General features: G+C 38.7%; 1 protein-coding gene across 1 annotated transcript in view; it reads right to left on the reverse strand.

Moving 5' to 3' along the window:
* Positions 1-17,121: 17,121 nt before the first annotated feature.
* ESYT3 (extended synaptotagmin 3) overlaps positions 17,122-22,971 on the reverse strand; it is a 49,386-nt gene continuing 43,536 nt past the window's right edge. The window contains exons 21-23 of the mRNA XM_039218195.1: positions 18,993-19,098; positions 17,939-17,988; positions 17,122-17,360 (exon numbers count right to left, since the gene is read on the reverse strand). Coding sequence (XP_039074126.1) covers positions 17,330-17,360; positions 17,939-17,988; positions 18,993-19,098 — 187 coding nt within the window. The 3' untranslated portion in view covers positions 17,122-17,329. The remainder of the gene's footprint in view (positions 17,361-17,938; positions 17,989-18,992; positions 19,099-22,971) is intronic.

Below are 22,971 nucleotides of genomic sequence, written 5' to 3' on the forward strand. Positions count from 1 at the left end.
TTAGATCTACTTTTATCCAGTTTTAATTATTTAAAATATAAGTAAAGCACTGTAATTAGGGTATAGCCCTTTTTTAAAGTATATAATTTGATAAGTTCTGATCCACATATACCTGTGAAACCATCACCACCATCAAAATAATAAACAGACCGATCTCTCTCTCCAAAAGTTCTGTCTTTGCTCTTGGTAATCCTACCCAGCCCCTTCCTACCCCCAGAGAACAAGATCTGTTCTTTGTCATTATACACTCGTTTGCATTTTATGGGATTTCACAGAAATGGAATCATACAATTGATTTTAAAAAGTTGTTCTCTTTTTAGGTCTGGCCTCTTTCAGCATAATTATTTTGAGATTTTTGCATGTTGCATTTATTAACAGTTCATTCCTTTTTATTGCTGTGTAGTATTTCATTGTACAAATATACCCCAATTTGTTTATCCATTCACCTAGTGATGGAAATTTTAGTTATTTCCAGTTTTTGACTACTACAGATAAAACTGCTGTAAACATTCATGTTCAGGTATATCGTCGTGTGGACATACCTGATATCCAGTGTCTTGAAAATTGTTTCACATATTTTGTCTGTTCTTTGTTTTGTTTTGGTTCTGGTTCTAGTACAGGTAGAAGGGTAAATTTGATTTCTGTTACTCCATCCTGATTAAAAGTGGAAGTTTATAATTATTTTTTTCTAATTTTATTGCACTGTAGTCATAACATTTTTTTGTTGGTTTGTTTTTGTTTGGTATCAGGTCTTTGGAAACTGTTGAGAGTTTCTTTGTAACTTTCTATGTGATGAAATTTATACATATTCCACATTGCTTTATTTTTTTTAAATGTTTTTAAAATTTATTTCTGAGAGAGACCGCTTGAGCAGGGGAGGGTCAGAGAGGGAGACACAAAATCCAAAATAGGCTCCAGGCTCTGAACTGGCTGTCAGCACAGAGCCCGACACGGGACTCAAACCCACAAACCATGAGATCATGACCTGAGCCGAAGTTGGACGCTTAACCGACTGAGCCACCCAGGTGCCCCACCACATGTTGCTTAAAAAAAAAAAAAAAAAAACAAACCTCATCTCCATTTGATATATATGGCTATTATACTCTTTTTTTACATATCATTTGTTATCAAGTTGGCTAACGTAGAGTGTATACAGGGTGCTCTTGGTTTTGAGGGTAGATTCCCATGATTCATCGCTTACATACAACACCCAGTGCTCATCATAACAAGTGCCCTCCTCATTGCCCATCTCTCATTTTCCACTCCCCACTCCCATCCACACTTAGTTTGTTTTCTGTATTTAAAAGTCTTTTATGGTTTGCCTTCCTCCCTCTCTGTTTGTAACTATTTGTTCCCCTTCCCTTCCTCCATGGTCTTCTGTTAAGTTTTTCAACTTCCACATATGAGTGAAAACATAGGATATCTGTCTTTCTCTGACTGACTTATTTTTACTTAGCATAATACCCTCCAGTTCCATCCACACTGCTGCAAATGGCAGGATTTCATTCTTTCTCATTGTCAAGTAGTATTCCATTGTGTATATAAACCACATCTTCTTTATCCATTCATCAGTTGATGGACGTTTAGGCTCTTTCCATAATCTGGCTATTGTTGAAAGTGCTGCTATGAACATTGGGGTATGTGTGCCCCTAAGAATCAGCACCCCTGTGTCCTTTGGATAAATTCCTAGTAGTGCTATTGCTGGGGTGTAGGGTAGTTCTATTTTTAATTTTTTGAGGAACATCCACACTATTTTCCAGAGTACCTGGATCAGTTTGCATTCCCACCAACAGTGCGAGAGGGTTCTCATTTCTCCACATCCTCGCCAGTTGTTTCCTGAGTTTTTAATTTTAGCCACTCTGAGTGGTGTGAGGTAGTATCTCAGTGTGTTTTTGATTTGTATTTCCCTGATGATGAGTGATAGTGAGCATCTTTTCATGTGTCTGTTGGCCATCTGGATGTCTTCTTTGGAAAAGTGTCTATTCATGTCTTCTGCCCATTTCTTTACTGGATTATTTGTTTTTTGGGGTGTTGAGTTTGGTAAATTCTTTATAGATTTTGGATACTAACCCTTTATCCAATACATCATTTGCAAATATCTTTTCCCATTCCATCTGTTACCTTTTAGTTTTGTTGATTGTTTTCCTTTGCAGTGCAGAAGATTTTTATCTTGATGAGATCCCAGTAGTTCATTTTTGCTTTTAATTCCTTTGCCTTTGGAGATGTGTAGAGGAAGAAATTGAGGCTGAGGTCAAAGAGGCTGTTGTCTGCTTTCTCCTCTAGGGTTTTGATGGTTTCCTGTCTCAAATTCAGGTCCTTCATTCATTTTGAGTTTATTTTTTGTGTATGGTGTAAGAAAGTGCTCTAGTTTCATTCTTCTGTATGTTGCTGTTCAGTTCTCCCAGCACCATTTGCTAAAGAGACTGTCTTTTTTCCATTGGATGCTCTTTTCTGCTTTGTCAAAGATTAATTGGCTGTATATTTGTGGGTCCAATTCTGGATTCTCTATTCAATGTCATTGATCTATGTGTCTGTTTTTATGCCAATACCATACTGTCTTGATGACTATAGCTTTGTAGTAGAGGCTAAAGTCCTGGGTTGTTATGCCTCCCACTTTGGTTTTCTTTTTCAACATTACTTTGGCTATTTGAGGTCTTTTGTGGTTCCATACAAATTTTAGGATTGTTTGCTCTATCTCTGAAAAGAATGTGGTGCAGTTTTGATTGGGATTACATTGAATGTGTAGATTGCTTTGGGTAGTATTGGCTTTTAACAATATTTGTTCTTCCAACCCGTGAGCATGGAGTGTTTTTCCATTTCTTTGTGTCTTCTTCAATTTCTTTCATAAGTTTTCCATAGTTTTCAGCATACAGATCTTTTACATCTTTGGTTAGGTTTATTCCTAGGTATTTTATGATTCTTGGTGCAATTGTAAATGGGATCAATTTCTTAATTTCTCTTTCTGTTGTTTATTTGTGTGTATAAAAGCAACCAATTTCTATTCATTGATTTTGTACCATGTGACTTTGCTAATTCATGTATCAGTTCTAGCAGACTTTGGTGGAATCTTTTGGGTTTTATATGCAGAGAGTATCATGTCATCTGCAAAAAGTGAAAGTTTGACTTCTTTGCCAATTTTGATGCCTTTTATTTCATTTTGTTGTCTGATTGCTGAGGCTACGACTTCCAACACCATGTTAAACAACAGTGGTAAGAGTGGACATCCCCATCGTGTTCCTGATCTCAGGGGGAAAACTTTCAGTGTTTCCTCACTGAGGATGATATTAGCTGTGGGCTTTTCATAAATGGCTTTTATGATGTTTAAGTATGTTTCTTCTATCTCGACTTTCTTGAGGGTTTTTATTAAGAAAGGATGCTGTATTTTGTCAGATGCTTTTTCTGCATCTATTGACAGGATCATGTGGTTCTTATTCTTTCTTTTATTAATGGGATGTATCACATTGATTGATTTGTGAATACTGAAGCAGCCCTGCAGCCCAGGAATGGATCCCACTTGATCATGGTGAATAATTCTTTTTATATGCTGTTGAATTTGATTTGCTAGTATCTTGTTGAGAATTTTTGCATCCAGATTCATCAGGGATACTGGCCTGTAATTCTCCTTTTTTGTGAGGTCTCTGGTTTGGGAAGCAAGATAATGCTGGCTTCATAGAATGAGTCCAGAAACTTTCCTGGCATTTCTCTTTTTTGGAACAGTTTGAGAAGAATAGGAATTAACTCAGCTTTAAATGTCTGGTAGAATTCCTCTGGGAAGCCATCTGGTCCAGGACTCATTTGTTGGGAGATTTTTGATAACTGATTCAGTTTCTTTGCTAGTTATAGGTCTGTTCAAAGTTTTTATTTATTCATACTTGAGTTTTGGTAGTGTGTAGGTGTCTAGGAATTTGTCCATTTCTTCTAGGTTGTCCATTTTGTTAACATATAAGTTTTCGTAGTATTCTCTGATAATTGTTTGTATTTCTGAGGGGTTGGTTGTGATGTGTCCAATTTCATTTGTGATTTCGTCTGTTTGGGTCCTCTCTCTCTTTGAAAGGTCTGGCTAGGAGTTTATCAATTTTGTTTATTTTTTTTTTTTAAAAAAACCCAGCTCTTAGTTTCATTGATCTCTTCCACTGTTTTGTTTTTTTTTTCCGATTCTATATTGTTTATTTCTCCTCTAATCTTTATTATTTATCTTCTTCTGCTGGCCTTGGGGTTTCTTTGCTGTTCTGGTTCCTTTAGGTGTGCTGTTGGATTTTGTATTTGTGATTTTTCTTGTTTCTTGAGATAGGCCTGGATTGCAATATATTTTCCTCTTAGGACTGCATTTGATCTATCCCAAAGGGATTGGACTGTCACGTTTTTATTTTCATTTGCTTCCATATATTTTTTAAATTTCTCCTTTAATTGCCTGGTTGACCCATTCATTCTTTAGTAGGATGTTCTTTAACCTCCATGCATTTGGAAGTTTTCCAAACTTTTTCCTGTGGTTGATTTTAAGTTTCATAGCATTGTGATCTGACAGTATGATCTCAGTTCTTTTATATTATTGAGGGCTGCTTTGTGACCCAGTATGTTATTTGTCTTGAAGAATGTTCCATGTGCACTCAAAAAGAATGTGTATTCTGCTACTTTTGGGTGAAAAGTTCTGAATATATCTGTCAAGTCCTTCTGGTCCAGTGTAACATTCATGGCCATTGTTTCTTTATTGATTTTCTGCCTGGATAATCTGTCCTTTGCTGTTAGTGGAGTTTTAAAGTCACCTACAATTACCATATTCTTATAAATAAGATTGTTTATGTTTGTGATTGATTTATATATTTTTGTGCTTCCAAACTGGGTGTATAAACATTTATAATTCTTAGCTCTTCTTGATAGACCTCATAATTATGATGTAATGCCCTTCTTCATCACTTGTTACAGCCTTTAGTTTAAATCTAGTTTGATAAAAGTATGAGTACTCCAGCTTTCTTTTGACTTCCAGTAGCATGATAGATGGTTCTCCATCTCCTCACTTTCAATCTGAAGGTGTCCTCAGGTCTAAAATGGGTCTCTTGTAGATAGCATATAGATAGATCTTGGTTTTTTATCCATTCTGATACCCTGTGTCTTTTGATTGGAGCATTTAGTCCATTTACATTCAGCGTTATTATTGAAAGATATGGATTTAGTGTCATTGTGTTATCTGTAGGTTTCGTGCTGTGGTGATGTCTGGTCCTGTATAGTCTTTGCAACATTCCATTCACAGAGTCCCCCTTAGGATCTCTTGTAGGGGTGGTTTAGTGGTCATGAAGCCCTTCAGTTTTTGTTGTCTGGGAAAACCTTTATCTCTCCCTCTCTTCTGAATGACAAGCTTGCTGGATAAAGGATTCTTGGCTGCATATTTTTCCTATTCAGAACGTTGAACATTTCCTGCCTCTCCTCTCTGGCCTGCCAAGTTTAGTGGACAGGTCTGCTACTACCCTAATGTGTTCACACTTGTAGTTTAAGGCCCGTTTGTCCCTAGCTGCTTTCAGAATTCTCTCTTTATCTTTGTATTTTGACAGTTTCACTACAATATGTTGTGTAGAAGATTGGTTCCTGTTACAGCTGAAGGGAGTGCTCTGTGCCTCCTGGATTTGAGTGTCTGCTTCCTTCCCCAGATTGGGGAAGTTCTCAGCTATGATTTGTTCAAGTAAACCTTCTGCCCCTCTCTCTCTTCTTCTTCTGGAACTCCTATGATATGGATATTACTCTATTTCACTGAATCACTTAATTCTCTAATTCTCCCCTCATGGTCTAGAATTTTTTTTATCTCTCTTCTCAGCTTCATCTTTTTCCATAATTTTACCTTCTGTTTCCCTTATTCTCCCCTATGCCTCTTCAGTCCTTGCTGTCACCATATCTAGTTTATTTTGCACCTCTTTTTAGCATTTCTTAATTCCTCATGACTGTTTTTTAGTTCCTTGATCTCTGCAGCAATAGATTCTCTGCTGTCTTTTATGCCTTTTTCAAGCCCAGTGATTAATCTTATGACTACTATTCTAAATTCTCGATCAGCTGTATTGTTTATATCTGTTTTGAGCAATTCTTTAGCTGTCATTTCTTCCTGGAATTTGTTTTGAGGAGAATTGTTCCATTTCATAATTTTGGCTAGTTTTCTGTCCTTTATGTGTTTTAAAAGCTTGTTATGTGTCATGCACCTGCAGGCACTACTATATTAAAGAGGAGCCATACACTGTCCAGAACCTGACCCTTCAGGACGTGTTTTTTGGAGTGTTATGTGTTCTCTGTTGTTGTGACTCTGGTTGCTTTTTCTCCCTACTCGTAGTAATGTTTTGGACTCTCCCCCAGGTGTGGTTTGATTTGTTCATTGAAGTAACTGTAGGAAAAAAATTTTTTAAAGGGTGGGAATGGCAGTGGTGATGGAAGAGGCCTTATCCCATACAAGGAGACAAATGACAGGGGTGAGGAAGAGAAAAAAGAAAATTGACCAGGCAGAGAAACTGTATGGCTTATTCCAGAGAGAGAGAGGAAAATAAAGAAAAAAATATAGAACAGGTGTAAAGAGAATAAATATGTCTGCTTAAAAAATCAATATCAAACCAGAATAACCAGATTTAGAGAAGGGAAAAAATAAGAAAGAGAAAAGGAAGCAAAAAAATATATAAATATATACTATATTATATAAATTTTAAATATATATAAGAGTTGTCCAACAAGTAAATCAGAAAATCCAAAACCACTAGGGCCTTGAACTGGTAGCTGTGCTGGCCTGAAGGGGGGGCCATCTACACAGTTATCAGGTGCAGAGGGGCGCACCTCCACTGTGGCCCCTTGTCCATTCCCTGAAGCCCCACCTTGTTGGTGATGGGAAGAAAAATAGTGACACCCCAGTCTTTCCTACACGGACTGGCTTCCTAAACCACTCTGTTCAGGCCATTTTTTGTTTTTTTCTGCTCCACAGTCTCCCCTGCCTCCCTGGTGCTCGTATGGGATTCATACTTGATGTCTTAAAGGATCCTGCTCCGGCTTTACCCAGTACCAGGGAAGTGCCACTCCACCCTGCCAATAAAGGGTCTCTGTCTGGCGGGCTCAGGCAGGGATCTTTGTCCTTGGAATGGCTATATACTTTCTTCCCACAACACTCCAGGGAGGGGATTGCTTTCTCCCACTGCGGACTGTGCCTCTGAGCTGGTTGCTGAGACTGGGGCTGGCTCCCCTCCTCCCCAGCTGCACAAACAGGGCGGCTGGCCCCAGTCAGAGAAAGCCCCGCAGTTAGAAATTGGATCTTCCTCTGTTTTTTTCCAATCCCCGGTCTGTGGTTTTTCTCCTACTCAAATACAGTCCTACAGTTCCACAGCCTCTCTTTTTCTTTCTTTTGCCTCTCTGCAGAAAAGGATCCCTCCCCTCCGTGCCTACACCTCCCATTTTATCTCTCCCAGTTTGCAATCACGCACCTATGGCCCACCAGGTTGTCCCCATGGGCCCCTGGAGATGTCTCTGTCACTCTGCAGCCCAGACTCTTGGAATTCCAAGTCCTCTGGCCTCAACACTGCTGTGTTTGAGGGACAAAGGAACTTCTTAATGCTTGAGAGTAAACCCGAGTGTGCTAGCCACAGAGGTCCGACCTGTGTACAAAGTCACGTGACTTCAGCCCTCCTGCTCCTGTATCCATACCAGCGAAGGAGGAAAACTGAGTGAACCCTGGCTGTTATACTATTTAAATCTACTTCATTTCTTTTTTTTTTTTTTTGTCTGCTTGATTTGTTAGTTTATGGGAGATAGTGAAATTTCTCTGTGGATTTGTCAAATTTATTATATATATATGTACACATATATATAATTTAATGTTTGTTTATTAGAGAGAGAGAGAGTACACAAGCAATGGGAGGGGCAGAGACAGAGAGGCAGGGAGATAGAATCTGAAGCAGCCTTTAGGCTCTGAGCTGTCAGCATAGAACCCTATGCAGGGCTCGAATCCACGAACCATGAGATGCTGGATCCAACCAAGCTGGAGTTGGATGCTTACTAACTGACTGATCCACCCAGACATCCCTGTTTTTATATATTCCAAGCCTATTTACATGTATTTATAAATTCATAGTTGGCAATATCTCCTCAGTATCTCTGTTGCTACTCATGCATTTCACTTTAAATACAGTTTTGTCCTTTCTTTTAATTAATAGTTGTTGGATATTTCTTTTCCTTTTTTTCATTTCATTTATTTCATTTTTCATTTCATTTATTTACTGATTTTTTAAAATTGTAAAATAGAACACATGCTAAAAATGGTATAAACCATAAGTGTCAAGTATAATGAATGATAAAAAATAGAGTATCACCAGCACTCCAACATGCGTCCCTACTGTACGTCCTTTCCCCCAACGGGTAACCATTAGTCTGACTTATGTTAGCCACTTCTTTGTTTTTTTATAGTATTGCCACTTTTGTGTATATGCCTAAACCAGCATAGTTGAGTTTTACCTATTTTCCAACTGTATAAAATTGTTGAATCATGTTACGTATATTATTCTTAATATTTGTTCGTTTCAATATTTTTTATACTATTGCTCCACGTTGTTGTCTGTTGGTCCAGTTTGTTTTCATTGCCATCTAGTATTTTTAGATGTATGAATATTATACAGTCCGTTTGTCTATCCTACTGGAAATTGGTATTTGGGATGTTTCTTGTTCTTGGTTGTTGTAAATTGGTGCTATGAACGTTCTTGTATATGTATCCTTGTACACTTGTGTGCAAGTTTTCTAGAATCAAGAAGCAAAGTGGCTGGGCCGTAGGGGAAAACACTTCTGTACACAGCCACAAAGGCTGTGTTCTGTACAGTTAGAGGTGATATTCCTATAGGTAATGATGTCAGTGGAGCCTTGAGGCCTGTACATTGTGGCAACTTTAACAGGGAATGCTTACCTTCAGCTTTAGAAGAAACTGCCAAAATGCCAAAGTATTTTCCAAAGCGGTTGTACCAGTTTATACTCCCACCATCAGTGTATGAGAGTTCCAGTTTTCCACATCCTGACCAATTGTTGGTAAGTCAGATTTTTAATTTTTTGCCATTGTATAGAATTTTTATTATGGTTGTAATGTTTATTTCTGTGATTATTAATGAAGTTAAGCATCTTTTCCTTTGTTTACTGGCCATTTGTATTCTTTTTAGCAGTGCTTATATATGAACTTTGTTCATTTTTCTGTTGGACTACCTGTCTTTTCATATTGATGTGTAAGAGTTACATATTTTGGACATGAGCTACTTGATAGTTGCATGTGTAGCAAATGCCTTCTACCATTCTGTACTCTTTCCATTTTTGTATACAGTTGACCCTTGAACAGCATGGGGGTGAGGGGTGTTGCCCTGCCCCTCATGCAGTCAAAAATCTGTGTGTAACTTTTGATTCCTCAAGAACTGCCTGCTGTTTTTTACAACAACCAAGAACAAGAAACAGAAGGAAGGAAGCCTTACTGATAATGTAAGCAGTCAATCAACACATATTTATTATATTACATATATTGTATACTGTATTCTTATAAGGAAAGTAAGAGAAAAGAAAATGTTATTAAGGAAACCATATGGAAGAGAAAATACATTTATAGTACTAAACTATATTTATAAAAAATAATCCACATATAAGTAGAACCGTGCAATTCAAACCCATGTTGCTTAAGGGTCAACTGTAGTTTTTTTGAACTGAAGAAACTAATTTTAGTATAGAGATGTATGAACTTTATAGTTTAGTCTTCTCTGTGTCTTAGGAAATCTTTCCCTAGTCACAGTTGTAAAAATCATTCTCCTATGTTATATTATAGCTGTATATTTGTCTTTCACAGTGATTCTAATATACTTGGAATTGTTTGTTTTTATGGACGTATAGTTGACACACAGTGTGGGATTACTTTCAGCTGTACAACATCGGTATACAACTGTATACATATTATGCTCACCACAACTGTAGCTGCCTTCTGTCACTGTACAATGTTTTTCCAATACCATTGATTATATTTCCTCTTCTATACCTTTTATCCCCATGACATACACATTCCCTCACTAGAAACCTTAACCTCCTATCCCCATTCACCCATTTTGCCCATACCCCGACACCCCTACACTCTGGCAAACTACCAGTTCTCCATTTATGGGTCGGTTTCTGGGGTTTTTTATTTTGTCTGTTCCTTCGTTTTTTAGACTCCACATAGAAGTGAAATCATATGGTATTTGTCTTCCTCTGCCTGACTTATTTCACTTAGTGTAATATCTTTTAGATCCAGCATGTTGTTTCAAATGGCACAACCTCACCTGTTTTTATGGCTGAGTAATACTCTGTTGTGTATATATACTACATATTCTTTATCCATTTATCTATCAGTAGTAGACACTTGGATTGGACATACTTTAATAATTGTAAATAATGGTGCAATAAACATAGGGGTGCATATGTCTTTTCAAATTAGTGTTTCCATCTTCTTTGCATAAATTCCCAGTAGTGGATTTACTGGATCATATGGGATTTCTGTTTTTAATTTTTTGAAGAACCTTGGTGGCTATACCAACTTACATTCCCATCAACAGTGGATGAGGGTTCCCTCTTGTCAACATCCTTGCTAACACCTGTTATTTATTTTCTTTCTCATAATCGCCATTCTGATAGCTATAAGGTAGTATCTCCTAATGGTTTTGATTTGCATCTCCCTGATTAATGATGTTGAACATTGTTTTTAAAGTAATCTCTGCCCAACGTGGGGCTCAAACTCATGACCCCAAAGTCAAGAGTTGCATGCTCTACTGACTGAGCCAGCCAGCCAGGCACCCCTGATGTTGAGCATCCTCTGCCCAATTTTTATTTGGATTATTGTTTTGGTTGACTTGTATAGGTTCTTTTTTATTTTGGATATTAACTCCTTTATTAGATATGTCATTTGCAGATATATTCTCCCAGTAGTTTGCCGTTTTGTTTTTTTCTGTGGTTTCTTTTGCTTTACAAAGGCTTTTTATTTTAGGGCACCTGGTGGCTCAGTCAGGTCTCTAACTCTTGATCTCAGCTCCCGTCTTGATCTCAGGGTCATGAGTTCAAGCCCTGCATTGGGCTCCACGCTGGGTGTGAAGCCTGCTTTAAAAAAAAAACCAAAAAACAAAAACCAAAAAAAACAAACTTTTTATTTTGACTTACTCTCAGTAGTTTAATTTTGCGTTTGTTTCCCATGCCTGAGGAAACATATCTAGAATAATGTTGCTAAATCCAAAGACAGAAAGATTACTGCCTATATTTTCTTCTAGGACTTTTACGATTTCAGATCTCACATTTAGGTCTTTAATCCATTTGAGGTTTTTTTTGTGTGTATGGTATAAGAAAGTGGTCCAGTTTGATTCCTTTGCACGTAGCTGTCCAGTTTTCCCGGTATCATTCTATATTCTAGGCTTTCATAGTGGGATTATCATGAGTATAAATATATTTAGAGGTCTTTTGACCATCTTGTTTTTTCTAGTTTATTTTTCTGTGCTTTTTTTCTTATTTTTTGGGGGGGGGGGATTTTTTCTTTATTTTTCCTGACTACTGATATAGAAGTTTTATAGTTCAGGTCTATTGATATTCTGTTGTTACTCTATTTTACTTATTATCTTAACATTTTAAATATACTTTGTCACGGTCCAATCAGGAAACAAACCACACTGTGTAAGTAGCTAACAGGAAAAATTTAAAACAAGAATTGCCAATTAGTAAAAGGTAGTTAACTACTAAAAGGGGATAAAAGAGGACTCTAGGGGGTACAAAGTAGCAGCTTCAGAAATAGGTACTACTACCCCCAAGGATAAAAGATAGTGAACAAGAAAGGAATTTAGAAATTTAGAAGAATGCCTTCCAACTAGGCTGAGATTGAAAACTACTTTGAGGAGAGGTTTGGCGACCATAGGAAGAAGTCCACTTGTTGGGGGGGAAAAAAAGAGACAAAACGAACTTGCTGGCTAGTTCTTAACCATGAAGGCCTTGGTTATGGTGGCAGATCCCAAGGATATGCACCAGGGATAAACTGTGAGGGGTGCTTTGGTGATGGAGAACAGTCTCCACCTGACAACCAGCAAGCTGCCATGGACAACAGCACACCAGCAGAGAAAAGAAAGAGCCCTTCCTTTTGCTCCTTTCGCTACCGCCTCACAGTGTCTCTGCAACGCCCTTTATTGACAAAGCCTAACACCAAGCACACACCCCCACCCTTCACCCCCACCCCGCCTGTGTCATCAAAGCACTGCAAAGACGGGTTGATTTGGAGCTGAGGATAAGCTAGTTAACTGACACAAATTGATAATTTTTTTAAAATATAAAACTGTCTTTAGTTTCCTAAATAAGATAATGACTTGAACACTTTAACTTTTCTCTGAACTAGCCTCATGTCCTTTTTCAAAGGTTAATACCAGCATTTTAGCATTGTGTTTTTGAACCCAGTTTTTGCAAAAATTTTTGGTTGCTTGCTTATATTTTTTAAACAGGCAAGACTTAGGTTAACTGCCATTTTATGGATTGCTTTGCTTCCCATTGTTTCCCATGTGCCGCTTCTGAATGTTACATTTTATTTCTTCCTGAAATATATCTAGTAGCCATTTTTCAGTTTGATGTTCCCATGTGTTTCATATGTTTAAAATTCCAATTTTATCTTGCAGCTTTTTCCTGGGAGCGTCTTTTAGTGGGAATTACCTGCTGTAGTGATCCCACAGGTCCCCGGGATGGGAGTGGCAACCCTAAGGGCCAGTTGGTGATGCCTGGGTTAGGGCTTCACGGGATTGCAGGTTTGAAACCAGTTTTCACATTTTCAAGGTTTGGGGGTTTTTGTCCAAGTCAGTTATGTGTAACCACAGATTCCATACTTCTGTAGGACCAATTTGGTGATTGTTTCCACCCATTGCTGACAACCAATTACTTATCCTCCTTGGCAGCCACGGTGTTGTCTGATACAAAACTTTTCAGGCTTCTTGTCCCTTACACGGTAACCTTGCCTTCTGTCTAGTGTATATGCTAGAATTCTGCTTCCTGTCAGGACTTAAACTCCCCTTCAACTCCTGTACCCGGCTTTAGATTCCTCTTAGACCATCATCAGGAACTTTACCTATGTTACTTCTTAACCAGCCATCTGTAAAATAAATGTTCCTGGTTTAAGTAGGACTTTCTATGTAGGAGGAGGAAGGATAGGTTTTCACTTGTCTGCCATCTTTAAGAGGATTTTTTAAAAATAACTGTTTATTTTTGAGAGTGATAGGGTGTGAGTGGTAGAGGGGCAGAGAGAGAGAGACATGGAATCCAAAGCAGGCTCCAGGCTCTGAGCTGTCAGCACAGAGCCAGACGTGAGACTTGAACTCATGAACCATGAGATCATGACCTGAGCTGAAGTCAGATGCTTAACTGACTGAGCCATCCAGGCATCCTGCATTTGTCTGCCATCTTGACCAGAAGTTATTTTAGGGTTGCTAATATGCAGGATATGATGTATGATGCATTCCCTTATACTTCTATAGTGCTTTACCATTTTCAGGGCATGTGTATTTAGTGAATATTCGAATGCCACTATGAGGTAGGACTAGCAGGCAACATTTGCCCCATTTTATGAGAATTTGTCATCCAAAATAGAATTCTTAGCAGAAACAAATATTATTACACATCTACCTGTACTTAGCATAGTCGTGGATGATGGGGGTTGAAAATCAGAGTAACTTAGTTCAACTGGACAGACAATAAACAGAAACATTAAATACCAAACAATGTTAAGTAGTTGCTTAGTATGTGACCTTCATAGATCTCCAATAAACATTTTTTTTAATATTTATTCATTTCTGAGAGAGAGAGAGAGAGACATAGCGTGAGTGGGGGAGGGGAAGAAAGAAAGGGAGACACAGAATCCCAAGCAGGCTCCAGGCTCTTAGCTGTCGGCACAGAGCCTGGCGCGAGGCTCGAACTCACTAACTGTGAGATCATGACCTGAGCCAAAGTCAGATGCTTAACTGACTGAGCCACCCAAGTGCCCCTCTAGTAAACATTTTTTAAAAATTAAGTGTTATAAGGCAGGGAATTGTTAAAATGAAAAATACACAGTATTGATAGTAAACGATGTAGGAGGTGGGGAGAGGCCATTTCACTGTGGACTGGCGTGATAGAGGATTTATCTATCCTAGAGGATATCCTAGAGGATAGAGGTTCTGAGACCGACCTTTAAGGGGATTGAGGATTTGAGTAGGCACGATAAGATACGTAGACTATTCTGGAATAGAGCAGATACATATGAATAGAGAGTAGCAAAAAACTGGGGACCAAATTGTTAGGTTTGAAGGGCAAATTAAGAAGTGGATTTTACCCGACAGACTGCACCAGAAGCATACTAGAATTGATTCATGAATTCAGCCAAGTTGCAGGGTACAAAATCAACGTACAGAAATCGGTTGCATTTTTATACACCAATAACAAAGCAACAGAAAGAGAAATCAAGAAACTGATCCCATTCACAATTGCACAAAAAACCATAAAATACCTAGGAATAAACCTAACCGAGGATATAAGAGATGTGTATGATGAAAACTATAGAAAACATATGAAGGAAATTGAAGACGACACAAAGAAATGTAAAAAGATTCCATGCTCATGGATAGGAAGAATAAATATAGTTAAAATGTCATTACTACCCAAAGCACTCTACACATTCAATGCAATTCCCATCAAAATTGCACCAGCATACTTCTCAAAACTAGAACTATCCTAAAATTTGTATGAAACCACGAAAGACCGTGAATAGCCAAAGTAATACTGAAAAATAAAACCAAAACGGGAAGTATCACCATCCCAGACTTTAGCCTCTACTATAAAGCTGTCATCATCAAGACAGTATAGTATTGGCACAAAAATAGACACATAGACCAATGGAATAGAATTGAAAACTCAGAGCTGGACCCAAAGGTATACAGGCAACTAATCTTTGACAAAGCAGGAAAGAATATCCAATGGAAAAAAGCCTTTTTAACAGATGGTGTTGGGAGAACTGGACAGCAACATGCAGAAGAATGAAACTAGATCATTTTCTCACACCATACACAAAAATAAACTCAACATGGATGAAGGACCTGAACGTGAAACAGGAAACTATCAATACCCTAGAGGAGAAAGCAGGAAACAATCTCCTTGACCTCCACCGCAGCAACTTCTTACTTGACACATCCCCAAAAGCAAGGGAATCAAGAGCAAAAATAAGCTATTGGGACCTCATCAAGATTAAAAGCTTCTGCACAGCAAAGGAAACAACCCACAAAACTAATAGGCAGCCAACGGAATGGGAAAAGATAGTTGCAAATGACATATCAGACAAATGGTTAATAGCCAAAATCTATAAGGAACTCACCAAACTCCACACCCGAAAAACAACCCAGTGAAGAAATGGGCAGAAGATATGAACAGACACTTCTCCAAAGAGGACATCCAGATGGCCAACACACACGTGAAACAATGCTCAGCATCCCTCCTCAGCAGGGAAATACAAATCAGAACCACACTGAGATACCACCTCACACCAGTCAGAGTGGCTAAAATGAGCAAAAAAGAGACCTCTAGATGCTGGCGAGGATGTGGAGAAACGGGCACCCTCCTACACTGTTGGTGGGAATGTAAACTGGTACAGCCCCTCTGGAAAACAGTGTGGAGGTTCCTCAAAAAATTAACAACAGAACTCCCCTATGACCCAGCAATAGCACTGCTAGGAATTTACCCAAGGGATACAGAAATGCTGATACATAGGAGCACATGTACCCCAATGTTCATAGCAGCACTCAACCATAGCCAAAACATGGAAAGAGCCTAAGTGTCCATCAATGGACGAACGGATTAAGATGTGGTTTATCTAAATGATGGACTACTACATGGCAATGAGAAAGAATGAAATCTGGCCATATGTAGCAACATGGATGGACCTTGAGGGTGTTATGCTGAGCGAAATAAGTCAGGCAGAGAAGGACACAAACCATATGTTTGCACGTATAGGTGGATTAGGAGGAACTTAATGGAGGACCATGGGGGAGAAGAAGGGGAAAAATAGTGGGGGAGAGGGAGGGAGGCAAACCATGAGAGACTCTTGAATGCTGAGAACTGAGGACTGATGGGTATGGGGGGGAGGGAGGAGATGGGCATGGAGGAGGGCACTTGTGAGGATGAGCACTGGGTGTTATACGGAAACCAACTTGACAAACTATTTGTAAAAAAAAAATAGAAGAAAAAAAGTCGGTTTTATTCTTGTAGAAAACAGGAAATCATAGATAATTTGTAAGAGAGTAACATGATAAAAACCTTACGATGATACCATTCTTCAGAAAAGCGGCAGTGAAGGCAGTGGGGGAGGGAGACCAGGAAACTGATGTCAAGGGTGTTGCCTGAGTCAGAGAAGAGATTAGGCGAGCTCCACAGGAACTTAGGATAACGTCAGAGAGGAGGAGAATATTTGGTTTTATTAACTTTGAAATGCAAAAGAGGCACTTGTTTAAATGTGCAGTTTACCTATTTTTTTCCTTTTAAATGTTAAGTGAACCAGCCATGTCTCAGGTGGAACAGACTGCCAAACTATGGGCAAGGGATTCTGAGGCCCCCTTTCCCCTCCAGCACTAACAAACACTCTGCAGCAGGCTCCAGTGCCCTGGCCTGGGAGCGCAGATGCAGACTCGGGCTTGGGATTTGGTCTGTCTTTTCCTATGGAAGTGATGCCACACTGGAGTCCGGTCCCGGGCCATCCCACACTGCAGTATATAAATGAGGGTATGTAGCTATACCACTTTAGCATTGTGGCTGTCAGAAAAGTACATATCAGTTCCAAAGTAGATATAGGAACAAATTTCCAGGCAGCAAAGTCCCAGAGGTGGCAGTCAGAACGGCATAGGTAGTGTTGGCTTTTGGCACTTTTGGTGTGAGTCACTTTTTATTCCTATAAAAGAAGCCTCTTCCCTTGGTCACTTGGCAGGAATATTGGGAGCTCCTCCAGGAACAGACCTTACCCGCTATGCCTGAGACAGGACCCTTTTGACAAGTCCCAAGTTGTATGTAATTACCTACCAAAAAACAAAACAAAAACCACCACTGAGGTTCCCAATAATTTATTAGGCATGAATACCCCATTTCTTTTTGGATTTGAACAATTAAGTCCAACTGAGAGAATAGTTCTTGCTTTTACATATGTTTACCTCTTCCTAGTATCATCCAGTCATGCACTTAAATTCCACACAAAAATGTATGTATATATTTTCAAATGGCCTTTCTGATTGAAATTACAAAATATACATATGTACACATTTTAATATCAAGGTGGTAAGTGTGCTCATCAACTTCAGGGCAGTCCATCTGGAGTCAGCTCATACCTGTAAAACAGGTTTGGACTTGTATTAGTATCAGAGTGTGTCGTGGTGGCAGTGTACAGGAAGCCTTGTCTAGCCTGCCTGGGTCCCTGTGGGACAGGAGAACCCATCTCTCTGTAAGGAGACCAGGCAGGGAGAAGGCGAGAATTTAAAGAGGTCTGTTGGTCAAGTGAGATCTGCAAGCGGGAAAGCCTTAAGTACAAGTCTAATCAGGGGCGCCTGGGTGGCTTAGTCGGTTAAGCGTCCGACTTTCGCTTAGGTCATGATCTCGCGGTTCGTGGGTTCGGGCCCCCCGTTGGGCTCTGTGCTGACTGCCAGCTCAGAGCCTGGAGCCTGTTTCAGTCTGTGACTTCCTCTCTGTCTGACCCTCCCCTGCTCACGCTGTGTCTCTCTCTCTCTCCTAGAAATAAATAAAACATAAAAAAAAAAAAAAAAAAAGTCTAATCAGTCTCCCTCCTCAATAAGCAAAGAAGCTGACATGTTCTGAAAAGGAAGAACTTTCTGAAAAGAGAGAGTATATGTGCAGCTGTCTGAGACAGTTGCTTGAGTACCAGATCAATGTGATAAACAAAAGAACTCACCATTGTGAGAAACCCTTAATCAGATCCTCTTTTGATAAGTCAATCATTACCTAAATGAAAACAAATAATCAATTTCCTTCCAAAAATTGCATTGAACAGATACCTATTGGAACAAATGGAACTGATCATAAAAAGGTCTTCCTTGGGCTTCAGTTTTGAGCAAGGGCTCTTTTTCCTTTGGCTCTCAACATTGTTCTGTCCTTCTGGAGAGATTCTGGCAATGACCTCAGTGTCCTGAGAAAAGGTGAACTGCTGTTTGGATTTAGACCTCAGAATTTATATGGGGCACCTGGGTGGCTCTGTTGGTCAAGAGTCTGACTCAAGATCTCAGCTCAGGTCAGGTCTTGGGTTTGTGAGTTCAGGTCCTGCACTGGGCTCCACGCTGGCAGTGTTGAACCCTGCTTGGGATTCTCTCTCTCTCTCTCTCAAAGTAAATAAACAAAATTAAAAAAAAAAGAATTTACAAATGTTAATGAAAGGGAGAACAACTTGCCTATAGCATGAACTGATCATAATTTTAAGCAAGACACCATAGTTGCCCCAACTGTAAAAGTGAGGATAATATTACCTCCATCATAGAAGTGGGCTTTTAAAAAGATGATGTTTATTAAAATACAATAGCATAGTATTAAACATTCTTTTTGTCTCTCCTTGGCATCTTCCTGATTATATTTACTGTACTTCTACTTTAAGTAAAATCCCATCTCCACAAAAATCTTGACATAATGAGACCCAAGCCTTCACATGATGCTGTATTTATCAAAACAATATTTAATACAATAGATGTTCAGATACTTGTGCAGTGACAAATTTGGATAGATCCTCCACTTTGTTAATAGTGTTTATCAGTTTAATTTACACATCTGATACTTTCAGAAACAGTACACACACACACACACACACACACACACAAACCTCCCAAAGAGGCTCTACCTTCCTTGAGCCCAGGTCTGGTGATAGACTGATGATCCCACCAGAATTTCTGAAAGGGGGTTCCACCAGTGAACAGCGTGTCAGGTGGGGACAGAGGATCAAGAGTCCCTTTTGTACTTACTTTTCCTAGTTCCTTCCTTCTGTGTGAGCCAAGTGGCCTCCTGTTTTTCACTGCGACATCTAGTGACCTCTTCTTTACTTCTTCCATGGGAACAAAAAATTCAAATCTTTAAGAAGCAAAAAGTTAAAGTGAGCTTTGTATATTTTAATCATTTTTGTTTGATCGGTTTTCCTACTTTTAAGACAGAAGAGTATTGAGGGGAGCATCCAGAACAACAGCAGATATCTGGTGCATCAGTATGACAATCACTGTTCTGCACTAATCACAGGCCCTGGAAGTGTCAAGAGGCTGTTTGCCTTTCTGGAAAGTGCCTCGGACTACCATGCTTTGCAGTTTGCTTCGTGCTTTTGTGTGAGCTTGCCCTGGCTTGCCCCTTCTCTCTCTCAGCAGTGACTGCTCATAGGCCCACCTCAACCCTATCTCAGTTGTTTTTTCTGACCAGCTAAGGACTAGGATGCTGAATACTTAGGTCTCTTGCAGTTTCACAGGAAATAGTGGTCCTTCCCTCTTCTGTCTGTGGAGTAGGGCAGAGGTAATTTTGTGTACAAGCTTTGTCATGTACTCACAAGAGGCCACTGGACTCCTTACTTGTAGTTTTTTTGTTTTTGTTTTTTGTTTCTTGGGGGGTTTTTTTGAGGCAAAGTAATGTTAGTTTCAGATGTATAACATGATTTGGTATTTGTATATATTGCAAAATGTTCTGAAGTCAATGTCCATCACTACACAGTTATTAATTTTTTTTCTCGTGGTGAGAACTTTCAAAAATGTAATATAGTATTATTAAATATGGTCACCACGCTGTACCTTATATCCCATGACTTCATTTTATAAGTGGAAATTTGTTCCTTTTGACCCCTTTCACCTATCTTCACCCCATCATGCTCTGCCACCAACCACCAATCTGTTCTCTTTATCAATAAGTTTGGCATCTTTGGGGGGGTTTTTTGGTATCTTCTATGGTTTTGGCGGGGGCGGGGGGGGGGTTAGATTCCACATGTGAGATCATACAGTAAGAATCTTTTTCTATTTCATTTAGCATATTATTCTCATAATCCATCCATGTTTTCACAAATGGCAAGATTTCATTATTTTTTATGGCAGAATAATGTGTGTGTGTGTGTAACACATCTTCTTAATGCATTTGTCAGTGGGACACTTAAGTTGCTTCTTTGGCTCTTGTATGTCTTGGCTATTGTATATAATGTTGCAGTGAACATGGCAGTACATATGTTTCTGAATTTGTATTTTCATTTTCTTTGGATAAATACCCAGAAGTAGAATTGCTGGGTTGTAGGGTAGTTCTATTTTTAATTTTTTGAAGAACCTCTATACTGTTTTTCCACAGTGGCTGCACCAGTTTGCGTTCCCACCAATAGTGCACAAGGATTCTGTTTCTCCACATCTTTGCCAACTCTTGGTAATAGTCTTTCTAACGGGTATGAGATGATATCTCGATGTTGTTTTGATTCGCATTTCTCTGAGGATTAATGATATTAAGCACCTTTTTATGTATCTGTTGGCCATCTATATATCTTTTTTGGAAAAATGTTGAGGTTTACTGCTTATTTTAAAATCAGACCTTTTTTTAATATATTGAATTGTATGAGTTCTTTGTATATTTTGAATATTAACACCTCAGATAAATGGCTTGTAAATATTTTCTCCCATTATGTTGCCCCTTTGTTTTGTTGACCATTTCCTTTGCTATGCAGAAGCTTTTCAGTTTCATGTAGTTGCACTTTTGTTTTTGTTGCCTTTGCTAAAAGGCAAATCTAAAAAATGGTCAGCAAGATCAGTGTCACAGAGCTTATTGCCTATATTTTCTTCTAGGAGTTTCATGGTTTCATGTCTTATGTTCAAGTCTTTAATCCATATTAAGTTTACTTTTGTGTATGATGTAAGATTGTGGTCCAGTTTTCCCAACACTGCCTATTGAAGAAAGTCCTTTCCTCATTGTATAAGTTGTTGTATTAATTGACTATTGTCATAAATTAGTTGACCAGATATATGTGGATTTGTTTCTGAGCTATTTTGTTCCGTTAATCTTTGTGTGTGTGTTTTTTATGCCAATACCATACTGTTTGATTATCATAGCTTTATAATAGAGTTTGAAATCAAAGTAATATAATGCTTCCAGCTTTGTTCTTTAACATTTCTTTGGGTTTTTTATCGTTCCATGCTAATTTTAGGATTATTTGCTCTGTTTCTATGAAAAATGCCATTGGAATTTTGAAAGGGATTGCATTAAATCTGTAGTTTGCTTTGGGTAGTATGGACATTTTTACATTAATTCTTCCATTCTGTGAGCAGGAACTGTCTATCTGTGTTGTGTTCAATATTTCAGTGTACTGATCTTTTACCTCTTTGGTTAAATTTATTCCTAGGTATTTTATTCTTTCTGATGCAGCTGTAAGTGAGACTGTTAATTTCTCTGATAATTCATTGTTAGTGAACAGACATGTACTGAAATTGTTCATTAATTCTAATGGTGTTTTAGTGGAGTCTTTAGGGTTTTCTATAATGTTATGTCATCTGCAAATAGTGACACTTTTACGTCTTCCTTTTCAATTTTGATGCCATTTGTTTTTCTGGTCTAATTGCTCTGTGACTTCCAGTATTAAACAAGTGGCAAGAGTGGGCATCCTTGTCTTGTTCCCTCCCTTAGAGGAAAAGCTTTCAGCTTCTCACTGCTGAGTATGATGTTAGTTGTGGATTTGTCATCTGTGGCCCTTATTATGTTGAGCTACATTCCCTCTGTACCCAGTTTGTTGTATTTTGTCACTTTTTTTTCCTTAATTTTTTTTATTTTGAGAGAGAGTGAGTGAAGGAGGGCCAGAGAGAAGGCCAAGCAGGCTCCATGCTGTCAGTGCAGAGCCTGGCAAGGGGCTCCATCTTACAAACATGAGATCATGACTGAAGCTGAAATCAAGAGTTGAACACTTAACAGATTGAGCCACCAAGGCGCCCTGAATTTTGTCACATTTTATCTGCGCCTTTTGTGATGAACATCTGATTTTTGTTAATGTGGTATTTCACATTGATTTGCAGATGGCTGTGGAATCATCCTTGAATCCTGGGATCTCCACTTGATCATGGTGTGCCATCCTTTCAATATATTGTCGAATTTGGGGTTTTTTTTGTTTTGTTTTTTAAATAGAGAATGTTATCTTTTTCTGTTTTTTAAATGTTTATTTTTGAAAAAGAGAGCACGAGCAGGAGAGGGGGAGAGAGAGAGAGGAAGACACAGAATCTGAAGCAGGTTCCAGGCTCTGAGCTGTCAGCACAGAGCCCACCTGACACAAGGTTTGACCTCACGAACCACAAGATCATGACCTGAGCCAGAGTCAGACACTTGACCAACTGAGCTACCCAGGAGCCCTGGATTCAGCTTTCTAACATTTTGTTGAGGATTTTTGACTCCATATTCATCAGGATATTGGTCTATAACTTTTTCATACGGTGTTCTTGTTTGGTTTTGGTATCAGGGTAAATGCTGGCCTTGTAAAATGAGTTTGGAAGTGTTCCCTCCTCTTCTATTTTTTTGGAAGAGTTTAAGAAGGATTTGTATTCTGACTGTTTGATAGAATTCACTAGTGAATACATCTGGTCCTGGGCGGTTTTTTTGATTACTAGTACAGAGACTGAATTAGAAAGTCTGTTCAGATTTTCTATTCATCATTCAGTCTAGGTTGTATGTTTCTAGGAATTTACCCATTTCTTCTAGGTTGTCAGATTTGTTAGCATATAATTGTAGTCTCATGATCCATTGTACTTCTGTGACAGCAGCTATAATGTCTTAATCTTTCATTTCTGATTTTGTGTTTCTTTTTGATGAATCTAGCCAAAGGTTTGTCATTTTTATCTTTTCAAAGAACCAACTCTTAATTTCATGGATCTTTTCTATTAGTCTTTATCATTTCATTTATTTCTGCTCTTTATTTCCTTTCTTTTGACTTTGGGCTTTCTTCATTCTTTTCAC

Source organism: Hyaena hyaena, unplaced genomic scaffold, assembly GCF_003009895.1.
Source record: "Hyaena hyaena isolate Hyena2069 unplaced genomic scaffold, ASM300989v1 scaffold_745, whole genome shotgun sequence".
Classification (NCBI taxonomy): domain Eukaryota; kingdom Metazoa; phylum Chordata; class Mammalia; order Carnivora; family Hyaenidae; genus Hyaena; species Hyaena hyaena.